Here is a 15,035-nt window from a genome sequence, read left to right as displayed (position 1 = left end):
CAAAAAACTTTTTAAAGAATAAAATTATATATATATGTAAATTTAATATGTTCCTGTAAATCATACTGGCCATAGGTTGTGGCACCAGTAGGATAAAACTGGTTTGTTAGATGTACTATAGGACAAGAGTATTTTTAAAACACTTTTACAAGATACAATACCATGTATGTATAAATATACATATTATATAAATATATTTTATTATATAGGATATAATATAATGTATGATATATGTAATATTACATTCATATAATTACATATATAATAATATATTGCATATATTATATATGCCACACACAATATATATTATGTACTATGTAATATATATTATATGTTTTACACAATATATTAATATTATTAAATATATGGAATATAGACATATTTTATATACTATATTAATATATTAAAATATAATATATAATTTTAAAATAGTTATTGATTTTTGAGAGGGGAAGAGAGCAAGACAGAGAAGGAAAGGAACATCGATTGGTTGCCTCTCATTTGCCCTGACCAGTACTGAACCTGCAACCTAGGCATGTGCTCCGACCAGGCATCAAACCTATGACCTTTCAGTTTACAGGATGATGCTCCAACCAACTGAGCCACACCAAAAAGACTACAATATCATATTTTTAATTATATATTTCATTTTTCAAAGTTATTCATGTTGCCAATTTTAAAAAGACAATTTCTAAAAGATGCATGATATAGAAAAAGGAAATTACTTGTTCCCTGCTTACCCCTCTCCTAATTTCCTTTCCCCAGAGACAATAATTTTCTATTCTTTTAGCTTGTGTGTATGGGGGGGTATGTATTTACCTCCGAATTTCTAAATAAACATGACTATAATGTTACTTCCTGATTTTTCACTATTAGATATTATTACTTATTGATCCTACTCAGTAGAATGATATGATTCTCCACTGACTGGCAATGCCACTTCTGTCATATATTAAGTTTCCTTACATATAGGACTCTCTAGCCTGTCCCACTGGTCTATCTGTAGTGAGTACCACAGCTTTTAGAATAAGCTTGATATTTAGTAGGCTAAGTCTCCTCCTCCCTTCTTTCTGTTTTTCAAAAGTAACTTGGCTCCTCATGGTCCTTTGCTCGATCATGTAACCTTTATCACAATCCATGTAAAATCCCACCGGGGTTTTAATCAGATTGTGTGGACTTTATAGATGGATTTGAAGACAGTTACACCTTTTTAATATTTAGTCTCCCTGTCCGTGAGCATGGTATCCCCCAATTTTTTTAACTTTCTTAATGTTTTTACCCTGGCTTGTGTGGCTGAGTAGACTGAACACTGCCCTGTGAACTGGAAGGTCATAGGTTCAATTCCCAGTCAGGGCACATGCCTGCGTTGCAGCCAGGTCCCCAGTGGGGGGTTGTGTGAAAGGCAATTGATTGATGTTTCTCTCCCTCTCTTTGTCCCTCCCTTCCCCTCTCTCTAAAATTAAATAAAATTAAAAAAATAAAATAATAAAACTTTCTTAATTTTTTCAATAAAGCTTTATAAATCTCTCAGTAAAGGTCTAAAACCCTCACCGTTTTATTTCACTGATGTTTTCAAAATTGTCTATATATTTGTCTATACCAAAATTGTGTTTGGTATAGACAAATGCCTATAATCTCAAGATTCTTTTCATTTCTTATATAGACAAGTACATAATCGACACAGAATGGCAATTTCGCTACTTTCATTTCAATCCTTATACCTTTTATTTTTCCTTCTTGACTCATTGAGCTGGAGGGAGTCTTGTCTCACTCTTTAATTCGAGAATGATAAAAGATTTGCTTTTTGTATGTTTTTGGTTTGGGTAGTTACCCTTTATCATAGTAAACAAATTCCTTTCAAATCCAGCACTGCTAAGAGTTTTTATCATGAATAAATGTTTAATTTTATCAAATTAGTTCTTTCTCTTCTAATTTTGTTATACTATGTATACAATTTGTCCTCTTTCTGGTTAGTTTTGATGTTCTCTTTGTCTTACTGTTTGATAGTTGGACTCAACACATCTAAATAAAGATTACTTTCTGATTATCTTTCATGGTGCTTCCTGGGGTACCTTAATCCAAGGGTTTGTGATTTTCATTAATTCTAGAAAATTCTCAACCATTATCTATTTGTATATTGCCTTTCTTCCATTTTCTCTATTATCTTCTTGAATTCCCATTTAGTAAATATTGGCTCTTCTTCCTTTATCATTCATGAAAGTATCTAACTTCTCTGTCATTTTTTTCATCTTCCTTGTTTCTCTGTTCTGTATTCTGAGTAATTACTTTGTATGTATTACAGATCACTAATTCTCTCTTTAGTTGTTTCTAAATAGCTACTTAACCTTTACATTAAGTTTTCTTTTCTTTTTAAGCAACTTTATTGTGATTTTATTAAAAAATAGATCCATTCAGAGTGTACAATTTCATGAGTCTTGACAGTTGTATGTGTCTGTGAAACCACCACCACAATCAAGATAACAAACATTTTAATCACCTCACACAAAAATCCCTTGTATATTTTTGCAGTCCATATCTTCCCCTTCACATCCAACACTAGGAGATCACTTATCTGCTTTCAGTCATATTTGGTGTCATATCTAAAAAATCACTGCATAATCCAAGTTCATAAAGATTTTCTCCTGGGTTTTCTTCAAAAAGTGTTATGGTTTTAACTTTTATGTGTTGGTCTATAAAACCTTTTGAGTTAATTTTTATGGATGGTGTAAAGGTCTAGGTTCATCTTTTATTTTTGCATCCAATTAGTCCAATGCCATTAGTCAAAAAAGCTGTCCTTTCCCCACGGAATAATCTAGGCACCTTTGGCAAAAATTAATTGACTGCAAATAAGAGAGATTATTTCTGGACATTCTATTTTATTTTTTCCCATATATCTTTATATTTTTACTGTATTTTTTTCATGGACTCTCTATTTTATTCCACTGATCTATATATCTATTGTTATGCCAATACTACACTCTCTTGATTGCTGTAGTGTTGGGAACCGCCCTGACTGGTATCAGAGGCTGAAACCCCCGCCTAGCTAAGGCTAAGGGAACGCCCTTGGAACCCTAAGCCAGCAAGGAGACAAAAGCTTATCTTCCTGGCAGGAATGCTGCTTCTTCTGCTTTATTCATAACTGAACCCCAAAAAGCTTGGTCGGTTAGCCAAAGACGGGTAAGATTCCCCACGGGGAACGACCTAAGACAGGCACGATCACTTTGGGAGGCCCCCCCAAAAGAAGGACTTGGGGGGGCTGCAGCAAAAGGGGGGTGATGGGCCCTCGCTCCTCGGCTCTGACATAGCCTGAGTTCTCAGCGTCTGGAAGAAAATCTCCTTATCTCTCGGTTGCCTTAGTTCCCTTGCTCCACCTAAGCCTGAAACAATGACAGGGTGGTGCAGCTCGGGTACTGAGAAGTGCGGATTCCCCAGGGTGATCAGGCCTAAGAAAGAATATGTAAATTACTGTGAAACCTCCTTTGTTTAGAATGCTCTCAGTTGAATGAGAAGGGTCTTGGGAGGAAGTTATTTTGTTCCTCAGTCTTACAGCTCTTTGACCCCCAACTCAATAGACCGGCAGAGTTCTTTGTTTTCTATGATTCCTTACTTCCCCGTAATGAGTACTGTACTTTACCTGAATTATTATGCAAAATGAGCCCAATAAAAGCAGGTATGGACGGTAAATCAGTGCGCTCCCCACTAGGGAGGGTGGCCATTTCGTCCCTACTTCCCCACAGAAACTAGTTTGTCTCTGTGCATGTTTTTTCTCGCATGTTTATCGTCGAGCCATCCACAGCGTTCCGTGGTCACTGCTGGCCGGTGACCCACGCGCAACACTGTAGCTTTATAGTAAATTTTGAAATCAAGTAAATATAAATCCTTTAACTACTTTTTCAAAGTTGTTTTGTCTATTCCAGTAACTTTGCATTTCCACATAAATTTTAGGATAATCCTGTCCTAAAATTTCTATAAAAGCCTCTACTGGAATATTGAAAAGAATTTCACTGAATCTATAAATCAGTTTGGAGAAAATAGTTATCTTAGTAGAGTTGGCAAACTATAGTCCTCAAGTCAAATCCAGCCCAACATAGCACCACTTACTCATTGGTGTATTATCATTGCTGTTTTCATGCTATAACAGTAGAGTAGAGTAGTTGTAACAGAGACTGCATGACCCACGAAGCCTCAAATGTTTACTATCTGCTCCTTTATATAAGTCAGCCCACTACTGAACTTAACCACACTGTCTTCCAACCCATGAACGTGGTATATCTCTCCATTTATTTATATGTCCTTTAACTTCTCTCAGCAATGGTTTTTTTTGTTTTGTTTTGTTTTTCAGTGTATAGATCTGTACTTCTTTTGTTAAATTTATTCCTAAATACTTTATTTATTTTCAAAGTTGCCTTTTAAGTTTATATTTTATCAACTTATATTCTAGCCCAGAAGAGAGACAAACAATGAATAAGAAGCCTTCCACACTGTCGATGCCCTCCTCCTTGAAACTTGTTCTTCCCTTGACTTTTTCCTCCACTCCCCTATTAAATGGTTCAATCCTTTGCCCCTTTATCACTTTAGATGCATTGCCTAGTCAATCCTGACTTCTCTCTATGGTTTCCACAGAATATACGTTGATTACTCTCAATTTTTCATTTTTAACATAAATCTCTCAAATAAGCTCTAAACTACCTCTTACGCATATTCAATGATATATACCAAACCATCCAGGCCCTTCAAATCTGCCATCTCCAAAACTGAACTCAACCTGTTCCCTGTCAAACACACTTCTCTTTCTGTCTTTCTCATGTTAGCAGTACCATCCCAGATGCCACTGCCTGTTTCACCTCTCTCATGCAATGCAGGTGGCCAGCTCCTTTTAATTCTACTTCCTGAATCTTCCTGCACTATAACCCCTCTGCTATTGATCCAACCATCTTCTTTATATTATTATAGTAGACACTTAAGCAGTTTCTTAGCATTCTGCATCAGAATTGATTTTGTATAACACAGATTTGATTACGTCATTTCTCCTGTGCTTGTATATACTTTTGCCAGCACTTGCTTTATTGTATAGATTACTTAGATAATTATTAAACTTTGAACAAGAGACCATGCTTTGATTACCTTAAATTTCTATAATCTAGCAACAGTAAGTTAACACCTCAAATCAAGGCATTAAAGATGTTCTCATTAAATCTGGATTACAAAACTTGCAAGAAACTATAACAGAAATTCAAATATACAAATTGCTTAAATAATTAGCCAGACCAAAAAGGAGATGCCCACTAGGAAAAAAAGGATTTAATCTAAGTAAAAATGATAAGTAAATAAAACAACAACAACAAAAAAACAAACAAACAGGGAGGATCCCTTAATAACACATGTGAAAAGATGTAGAACTTTAGTTTATTTCATTAGTAATTTAATTCTCAAAAACCTAATTGAACTTTAGGCTGCCATAAAGTGGTAGTAATAGTTCCATTTGAGACTACATGTTAAGGGTACCATGTTTTAAGAGAATCGAAGACAAAAACTGACTGCCCTGCTAAGAAGAGAAAACAGGACAGGGTGGGGCCCTGAGTTCAGTGTTATGAGAAAAGGCATGAGCAAGTCAGATGCACCTTACTACTCATCAAAAGAAAGTGATTATTTTTGCAAGTACGGTAAGGTGTTGGGTTATTTCTCAATACCCATAGTTCTCTGAAAAGCTACTCACAGCTGAAGAGTAGAGTTCAAACTCTTGCTCAGGAAGGAAAGAATGCCAGCCGTCTTCTATCACTTCAAACAAGGGCCGGTAAAAGAAGGGGTACATCAGAGTGATGGAATCCAGGGTTGACAATGCCTAGGGGTGAAAAGGAAATAAAGAAAGGATAAAGGAATATACCATAATTTGGAACACTTTCTAATGGCCATATTGGCATTAAACAAATGTGACTTAATAATGATGGGCACACTTCTCTAACATTGTATTCATCACTAGGTACAATTATAGCATACTGAAGTTAATTTCCATGTGTCCAGCATCTAACCAGGTTTTGGCACATAACATACACTCAATTAGCATTTGATGAATGAAGAGAAGAATTAAGTAATGTGCATACCCACTCTAGGAGAAAAATGAAATAACTCCTTCTTGAATCACTTTATGAAGCCTAATAAAACAGACCATATATTTGGGGGGTGGATCAGATAACAAACAGGTTTTGTTAGTCTGTAAAGCCTTGGCTCAAAATCTAGTTATCAACCATATAAACACATGTAAGTTAAATTATATAAAATCAGCATCTGTTAGTAACTGTAAAATAGGATGATATAGCTTAGATGCCAAAGAGTCAGACTGGAGTCAGACTGCTGGACCCAAATTCCAGATCCCAGTGCAAGAGTAATTAAGTTATGCAACTACTCCATGCTCCGCTTTCTCAGCTGTAAAACTGGGGAAATAACAGTACCTACCTCATAGGGCTGTTAGGAGCATTCAGAGCACGTGTGTGTGACAGGCCTAGAGCAGGGCCTGGCACATAATATACACTGTAAAACAGTTTTAGCTATTACATGTTCCACACACATGCTCCCTCAATGTTCATCCCCTGCCCACTGTGAAATGCCATCTGGTCAGGTAGCAGCGTATCTTTATGCCAGCCATGCTGACCCACTTTCAAGCCGGGCCCACAATGAGCCTATATTCATCTACAGCACTTAAGCTCTGGGTGACAACACCAGAAAACCCAACTAGACAGGAGGAACAGACACATGTCATGTGGCAGTTTCATCCTTCAGACAAGGGAATTATGGAAAGCATTTCTATGGGTAGACAAGAAGGTGCCAAAATCAATTAGCATAATTCAAACTGCAGTAACTATGGAGACACACACCTGGAGCACGGCAGTAGGCCCAACAACATGCTAATACCCCCAAACTCTCAAAGGTAGCTACCTCCTTCTGGTCACAGAAAGATCAGACGCAAAAGGGTAGGCACATGACTCATTAAGAAATAGGCTGAACATGTCATTCAGCAGTTTAACAAAAATATCCCCATCTCAAGCTATTCTTCTTTACTTCACATAAATCATGAAGTCTTTCTCCCAAGGCTCATAAAACAGAAAATATGGAGAAGCATGGCTCGCTAATCCATTATCTACTTCTATGTGGTCTTTGGCTGCCAATCACACCAAACAGAAGCAGAAAGGCCAGTGTTCACATCTGATGTAGGCCAGAGCTCTTCAACCATCTATTCATTCATTCATTCATTCATTTTTAAGATATACTTTGTAATATTTAGCAGAATTTCAGCTTTACCGAGATATAATTGATAAATAAAACTGTAAAATATTTAAAGTGTAGAACACAATACATACACATTGTGAAAGGATCCCTCTCTCCCACTGAGTTGACACACCATTACCTCACATCACCTTTTGTTGCTGTTTTTGAGAACATTTAAGTTAGAATCTTTTAGCAAATTTCAATGAAACAATAGAGTATTATAAACTAGAGTCACCATGTTATACATTAAATCCACATGCTTTATTCAGCTTATAGCTGACACTTCATAACTTTAACCAATATCTCCCTATTTTCCCCACACTGCAGCCCTTGGCAACTTTTCTACTCTGTTTCTATGAGTTTGGCTTTACTTTTTAAGATTCCACACATAAGTGATACCATGCAGTATTTATCTTTCTCTCTCTGGCTTATTTCACTTAGCATAATGACTTCCGGGTTCATCCATGTTGTCGCAAATGGCAGGATTACTTTCTTTTTTAAGACTGAATAATCAATCTGTCTCTCTCTCTCTCATTTTCTTTATCCATTCATCCATCAACACTTAGGTTGTTTCTGTACCTTGGCTATTAAGCATAATGCTGCTATGAACACAGCGAGTACAGCTATCTCTTCAGGATAATGATTTTGGTTTTTCTGTATGTATACTCAGAAATGGAATTGCTAGATCATATGGTAGTTCTATTTTTGATCTCTCAAGAAACCTCCATACTGTTTTCTATTGTGACTGGTACAACTATTATTTTAAATGCAAGTCAACAACCACTCTGGCGGACAATAAACACTTGTCATGATTACATTTTATGTCACTAGAGATAGGACTTTTCCTTTAAACACATTAATGCTGAAAGAACAAAAACATTTCAATCCCAAAGGCAGTTGAAAGTACAGAGCAAAAGGCTTCATCAAACTTCCTGCTACAATTTAGAAAACTGGACACTTGCCAATTATCCTTCCAATGGGAATCTATTTGTCGCAAACAGAATATATTTGGGTATATGGTCTCTTGATTACAAATAGCTCAACTATGCTATATGGGAATTTTACTTATTACTCCAAAATTATGTCAAAATGTATTGGGGGAAGAGGAATTGAAAGACAGTAAAGGCTAGAGGCCAAGTTCACTATGTGTGTTTACCAAACTGTAAAAACAATAGAGAGTTCACATTCTGATATCAAATTATGAGGATGACTCATAGTTTATGACCTCTTTTAAGTTGTAAGGGCATCTATATAATCAGTTGATTTGTACAGAACATCAGATAATATCTACGGCTAAGTAAACAACTGAGTAGTATCAGATGCTAACAGAGCTAAGTAATGCAATCAGAAAGTGGAGTAATAAGTCTTGCCCTGTTTCCTTACCATGGGCAACTTCAATAACACCCACCAACCTTCTATCTTCACAAGTTAGAAAATGGATTAAGAGAAATGTAGACATGTCAGTGAAAACCCAGCCCCACAACTGGAAAAAAGAAACAAAGCAAACAAACAACCACATGCTTAACTGGACTGGGTCAGTAGCATTCCCCTGCCCAAATAACAGGGCCACATTTCAGTCTAACAGCCTAGAAGCCACGTGCATTTCTTACTCATGGCAGCGAATTTAGCTGAATCAACATTACTGTGTCACTTCCAAATGATAAATATGTAAGACAGTTCAGCTCATCTTCTTATACATGAAATATCATTTAGTCTTAAAAGGTAAGGAAATTCTGTCACATGCTATAATATGGATAAACCTGGAAGAATAAGTAAACCTAAAAATTACTATATGTCAATAAAATCTTGTTACATTCCTATAATATGAGTCAGGGTGAAGCTTTTCCTGTCAGTCTTCAATATTTGAATCACAGAACATGAGCAAATACCTAATGAAGAAACCTAAGAGCTACACTGAGTCAGAATACAAGGCTCTTTTCATTACTATTTATTTTCATCACACATTTTGCTTCCAAAATGCTTACCTCAATGGAACTGGCTATGTTCAAACACTCCTCCATTCCAGGAATATCCAGCTGAATTATTCGGAAATCTTTACATTTTATGATGATGGTACCCAGGGGTCCCACAAATCTGTAAACAATTATAGATTATGCTTAGGAACATAGATATTTCTAACTTTAAGTATATGATTATTTCTGTGAAAAGAGAATATAGTTATAATCACCATCTATGTTCAACTTTCTTCTCCCTAATTAGTTTAATTAAGCAAGAGTCAAGACTGCATCATAAAAATGCGAACCATAAATTATTTTAAAAAATACATATATAGAAAAAAATTTCAAATATAATTTATACTAGACCAAATCATTTATCAAAGATTATTTGGGGCCTTACGTCAAAGAATAGCAAAAAAATCTATAATTAGCATATTGAGAGTTCGTCACAGACGCAGACAGCAGGCATGCGCTGGAGATACTGCCATTTCGGTCCCAAACACCAAAACAGAGCAGCTACTGCAACAAAGTAAGTTGCACTCTCATTGTGAAGCATAATAAAACAATGTTTGCCTGTATAGTCTCTGACCACAATGGGATACAGTTAGAAATCAATAACAACAACAAAAAGAATGAGAATTCACAAAATTGTGAAAATTAAACAACACACTTTTAAACAACCAATGGATCTAAGAAGTCACAAGGGAAATTAGAAAATACTTAAGAGACAAATTAAAAACACATTACAAAACTTACTGAACACAGCAAAAGCTGTATAAATATTACATAAACATATATATAATATATATACACATTAAACTACCTGATATATGATAAATTGGTCAAGGATGGGTTGTTAGATGGTGGTCTAGGAAAACAGACTTGCTATGTGCAAAAAGCAAAGTTGGATACTTATCACACTTGAAACAAAGGTAGAATCCAAACACATTACAGGCCTAAAAATGAAGACTAACACTAGAAAGCTAATATGAAAGAAAATGTAGGAGAATATCTAATGACCTTGGGATAAGAAAAGACTTCTTAAAGTAAGACTTTAAAAACACAAACCATAGAGTAGAGCACTGACAAATTTTGCATTAAAATTGAGGACCTCTGTTCAACAAAGGGGACCCCAGGAAAATGGACTAAGAGATGAGAGACTGGGAGAAGACATCTGCACTACATAAGTGAAGACTTAACAGCTAGAGGGTGCACAAGGGACTGGTGCAAATCAACACAAGAATGACAACAAATCCAGTTTTTCACAAAAAGGAAACCATTTTTGACCGAATTGCTAACAAATATGTAAAGAAATACTTAAACTCACAAGTAATTAGAGAAATACAAACTGAAACAAAAAGATACTATTTCACTATCATCAGACTGGCAAAAATTAGGAAGACAATAATATCAAATGTTGGTAAGAATGTAGGAGGGCATAGTAGAGTAGTCATTCTGGAGAGCTATCTAGTGCTACTTTGTGAAATGAATTAGGCGCTGACTCTCCGGCTCCATCCCATCCTAGGCACAATCTCAGAGAAACTCTTCTTGCACAAGATTGTACTGGGACCCAAATGAATATGTTTATCTTACCAGAGCTGTTTGGATGATGGACTTGGAGATTATCTAAAGGGTCAGATAAATGTTGTAGGCACTCTCGAATGCTATGCTGCAGTCAGAAGCAGTGACATGAATGTACAGAAAGCAGTATCAAGAGATCTTGAAAAAGAGTACCGAGATACACCCAGATCTACAACACAATTCTACTCAGGTGAATTAAACTCACACATGCATGCGTGCATTCACCCCCACACAGTGATGTTATATATATAATAGGTGTGTGTGTGTGTGTGTGTGTGTGTGTGTGTGTGTATATAATCTCCAAGGACAAAAAGCAACACTTAACACAGTTACCTATCGGGATTGAGGATGAGGTGAAAAATGGGAATGAAAATTAGGGCTAAAGAAGAATAAAATGAAACACTGAGAAAACCTTGTAATGAATGATGAGTCATCAACTGAGTAGAATTAACTCAACTGTCTACATCTGAGGTCCATCAAAAGAAAAAACAAGTACAATTGTAAAACTTGTGTACAACCTTGTCTACTGAAAGAAATAAAATTATGTACACAGTGTACATGAAAGCTTTTTACAAGCTTGTAGAGCATTATCCAATATAAATTTCTACTTGACATGAGAGGGGTTGTCTTCCGTTTATGTGATACAGCTGAGGTTCACAGAGGTTAAGTAGCTTGCCCAGGGGGCACCTGTCTGACAAGAGGCAAACTGAAAGAGTCATCCTTAATGCTGCTCTTCCTCTCACACCCCATTTACGATTCACCAGTGAGGCATGACAGCTCAGCCTTCAAAGTCTGAGTCTGCTCCTCTACTCCTTCGACTCTAGGTCACCACCACCTTTTACCTGAACTATTCAACAGTCTCCTAACCAGGCGGCTGCTTCCACTCTTGATTCCCTAGAATCAATTTTCTGCCAGCAACCACAATCATCTCCTAAAGTCTATCAACTGCTACTCCTTGCTTTCAACTCTCCAAGGCCTTCCCATGAAAACCGTCACAGTGGCATATAAGGTCCTACCAGATTGGGCCCCTGCTTACCCCTCCAACCTCAGTTCCTGCTGTCCCCTTGGCCTCTACCCCGTGTTCACTGCCCTCCAGCCACACTGCTCTTTGCTTTTCCTTGCACCTGCCAGCATGTTCCCGTCTCAGGTTTTGTATTCACTGTTCCCTGGCTGACATGCTTTCCTCTGATAGTCACAGCGCTAGCTTCTTCCCTTCATTCGGATGTCATTCATTCAAGTGTCACTTGTCTTCCTGGCATTCTCTATCCTCCCATGTGCCTTTATTTCCCTTCCTGGCACTTATTTGTTGATTTCTTTGAACGTCCGTCTCTTCCACTAGTACATAAGCTCCTCGTCCGTCTTAGTCACCACCACATCTGCAGAGCCCTGACAGTGCAGTGTGTAGAAGGCACACGGAAGTAAACATTTCTTGAAAGCAACAACCTCTGATCTGACCACCTACCTCCTGCTCTCCCCATTACAACATGCTGCTCCCCAGGAAAAAGGCAAATGGGTGTGCAGTTTGTCATTTACCCCCAAACAGATTAAAAGGCCCACGTCTTATATACTTCCTTAAGCCCTACCAGGCCCAGCATGTAGTAAATGCTAGGCAGGCATGATAGAACACTGAAAAGGAACCACACAAAGTAGTAGGTAAGAAAGAAAAGACAGTTGCTGGCATGGAGAAACTCTTAATTTGCATTCAATGGCACCACTGACCACTCAGTGGTCAAGCCTTCTTTTATTTCCTATGTGCCTATCTGCCCAAGCCACAGTTAGGCATTTTGAAGGAGATAAAAATTAACAAAATGTGAGTCCCAGCATCGAGGGGCTAATATATGTGTAGCCATCCAAATGCAAGTTTTAATATACATTTATGAAAGAGAATTAGGGGAAAGAGAGTAAGGGGAATTACTTCTAGTTGTGGGATTAACAGAAGAATCTGTGAAAGAGATGGATGGCAGTTGAAATGGTTAGACTGAATATCGAGAGATGGCTAACGATTGGGTGATAGCCTATAAGCCCCTGAAAGGAATGTATTTTATTCACCACGGTGTCCTTTATGCCTCACAAAATAGCTGCAATATAATAACATTCAGTAAATGTTTAGGAAACTTGGGAGGAACAAGGCACTCCCTCCACTTCCTTCCGTGTCAGTATAATATAGACATGAGAGCACGCGGGACATGGGTGGGCAAAAACAGTGAGGACTGGCTAGTAAAGAAAAGTTCATGAAAGGGAATGGCAAGACCTAGGGTGGGAAGAGTAGGCTGGTGACAGAACAACATGGAGTGCCATGAGTGTCAGACGAAGGGGTTTAGACTTTATCGTGCAGGCCAGGAGAGAGCACTGAAAACCTTTGCCCCAGAGGTGATCTGCAGAGTCTAATAGCAACCCTCTGTTAAAAAAAAATAATCGATTACCCTTTCACTCTACTCTTTCAAATTCTACCATTAGAAATTATTTTCTCTGAAGGCATAACCTCTTTAGAAATCTTCTTAATATCAAATTCTCTTGAGAGATAACAGGTAAAGCTATTGTCATTCATTGACACGTTAGTGTAAATTGGATAATCAATTTAACTTCTCCTGGCTAAAGTACACAGCCATTGGGGAAATGGGAATTTTGACTGCAGATGGAAGTATAACTTTTTTGACTCTAAGATTCTACTTTGGAAAGATAGAGTCTGGGTGCAAAAACAAAAAAAAAAAAGAGGGTGATTAAAACCTGTGCTTAATCTCCAACTCTGTTCTTTCCAAAAGCAGAAGTGAGTAAAGAGAAGTAAAAGACATTATAATCTCCCATAGTGGGAAGGATTAAATGGGTGAAATGAAAGGTGAGAAATAAAGAGAAATGTGATCATTTCTTTGAGGGGAGAAAGAGTTTTGTGGAATTTAGACCATACATACTGAGTTGAATTTTCCTCAAAAGTGGCAAATATAGACTTTACCTAAATCGCATTGAATCATAACTTCATGAACTGTGATGGACATATTCGAGGAATATCATGGTGCAAGGAAAAGAAAATGAAAAAAAATCCACTGAAACAGTGTCATGTACCAAAAATGATGATCAGGATGATACCAATTATGTGATCGCCCTGGGAATTCCATCCAGATTTACTAGCAACCAGGGGATCTCCTATGGATGGTTTTCTGCTTTCAAAAACTCAAATCTTCAGTCAAGGCCAGACAGGGCTCATTTTGCAGGCTGGTCGGGCCAAAAGGAAAACACTGGGGCGCGTTTCCTCAGAGGACCACCTAAGGACCCCAGGTTCCCTGCAGAATAGGGGGCGCGATGAGCACTCACCGCTTGTCGATGGCGTCGATGTTTGAATGGAGCAGCCACAACTCCTCCGTGTTGTCCTGCCGAGAAGACAGGATCAGGTGGTGGCCAGTCAGACACAAGGTCCCCTCAACGGCCGGATAGAAAGGTCGGTGAAGCACCACATTGTCCACCCGTGGGGTCTTAATCAGCTCCGCAAACTCCATGTTCCCCAACAGCCGGAGCCAGGGGACTGCCGCGTCCGGGAGAAGGAGGGCGGCTACTCCGCCGCAGGGCTAAAGAAACTGACTCGGCGCTGGGCAGGCCGGAGGGGCGGGGTCCGGGGCGGGGAGGCCGGGCCCCGCCCCAGGACAGGGTGGGCACGGTGAGGCCTGTGGCCTCTGTCACTGGCTGCGGAGAGACCGAGGTTCGGCCAGACCAGGGCGTTTCTCCCCCAGACCCAGGACTCGGCCAGAGAGAATGCTCCGCTAGCGGCTCAGCAGCCACAGCCGCCACCTGGGGACCCGGGAAGTGCGGGCGGGTTGAGGGGAAAAGGAGGAGGCCGTTTTAGGACCAGTTTCCAAGTGCCAGTCGCTAGGGACTGCTGGCGGAAGTAGCTGCTCCCAGCCGGAGCCTAGAGCAACTCTGGGCGGAAGCAGCGGAACTCGAAACTCTGGAGACAGGAAGTTGGGGCCGGAAGTAGGTCCCGGCCTGGGTCCGGAAGCACAGCCGAAGTCGCAGATTTGTGTTCCTACCAGGAACGAACTCTCCTTTTACTTCACGTCTACTGCTTTTAACTCGTTTCTTTCAAATATTCCGTATCAGAAAAGACCGGGGAAGATGGTACGACGAGAAGAGGTTCCTGACTTCTCTCCTTTCACTTGAGTAGTAAGCTCTACAAGGGCTTTTCAGAGAGTGGGGCTGCCATCAGTTTTTTACGATTTTTATCCATTCTCCATGAAGAGATTG

The 15,035-nt window shown here is 38.7% G+C and overlaps 1 protein-coding gene across 1 annotated transcript in view; it reads right to left on the bottom strand.

The window, feature by feature from the left end:
- MTMR9 (myotubularin related protein 9) overlaps positions 1-14,672 on the bottom strand; it is a 35,616-nt gene extending 20,944 nt beyond the window's left edge. The window contains exons 1-3 of the mRNA XM_045831329.1: positions 14,112-14,672; positions 9,249-9,357; positions 5,717-5,842 (exon numbers count right to left, since the gene is read on the bottom strand). Coding sequence (XP_045687285.1) covers positions 5,717-5,842; positions 9,249-9,357; positions 14,112-14,293 — 417 coding nt within the window. The 5' untranslated portion in view covers positions 14,294-14,672. The remainder of the gene's footprint in view (positions 1-5,716; positions 5,843-9,248; positions 9,358-14,111) is intronic.
- Between the last annotated feature and the right edge of the window lie 363 nt (positions 14,673-15,035).

The sequence above is a fragment of the Phyllostomus hastatus genome, unplaced genomic scaffold (assembly GCF_019186645.2).
Source record: "Phyllostomus hastatus isolate PE091 unplaced genomic scaffold, TTU_PhHast_1.1 phas_contig_159, whole genome shotgun sequence".
NCBI classification, from domain to species: Eukaryota; Metazoa; Chordata; class Mammalia; order Chiroptera; family Phyllostomidae; genus Phyllostomus; species Phyllostomus hastatus.
This window is presented reverse-complemented; position numbering and strand designations above follow the sequence as displayed.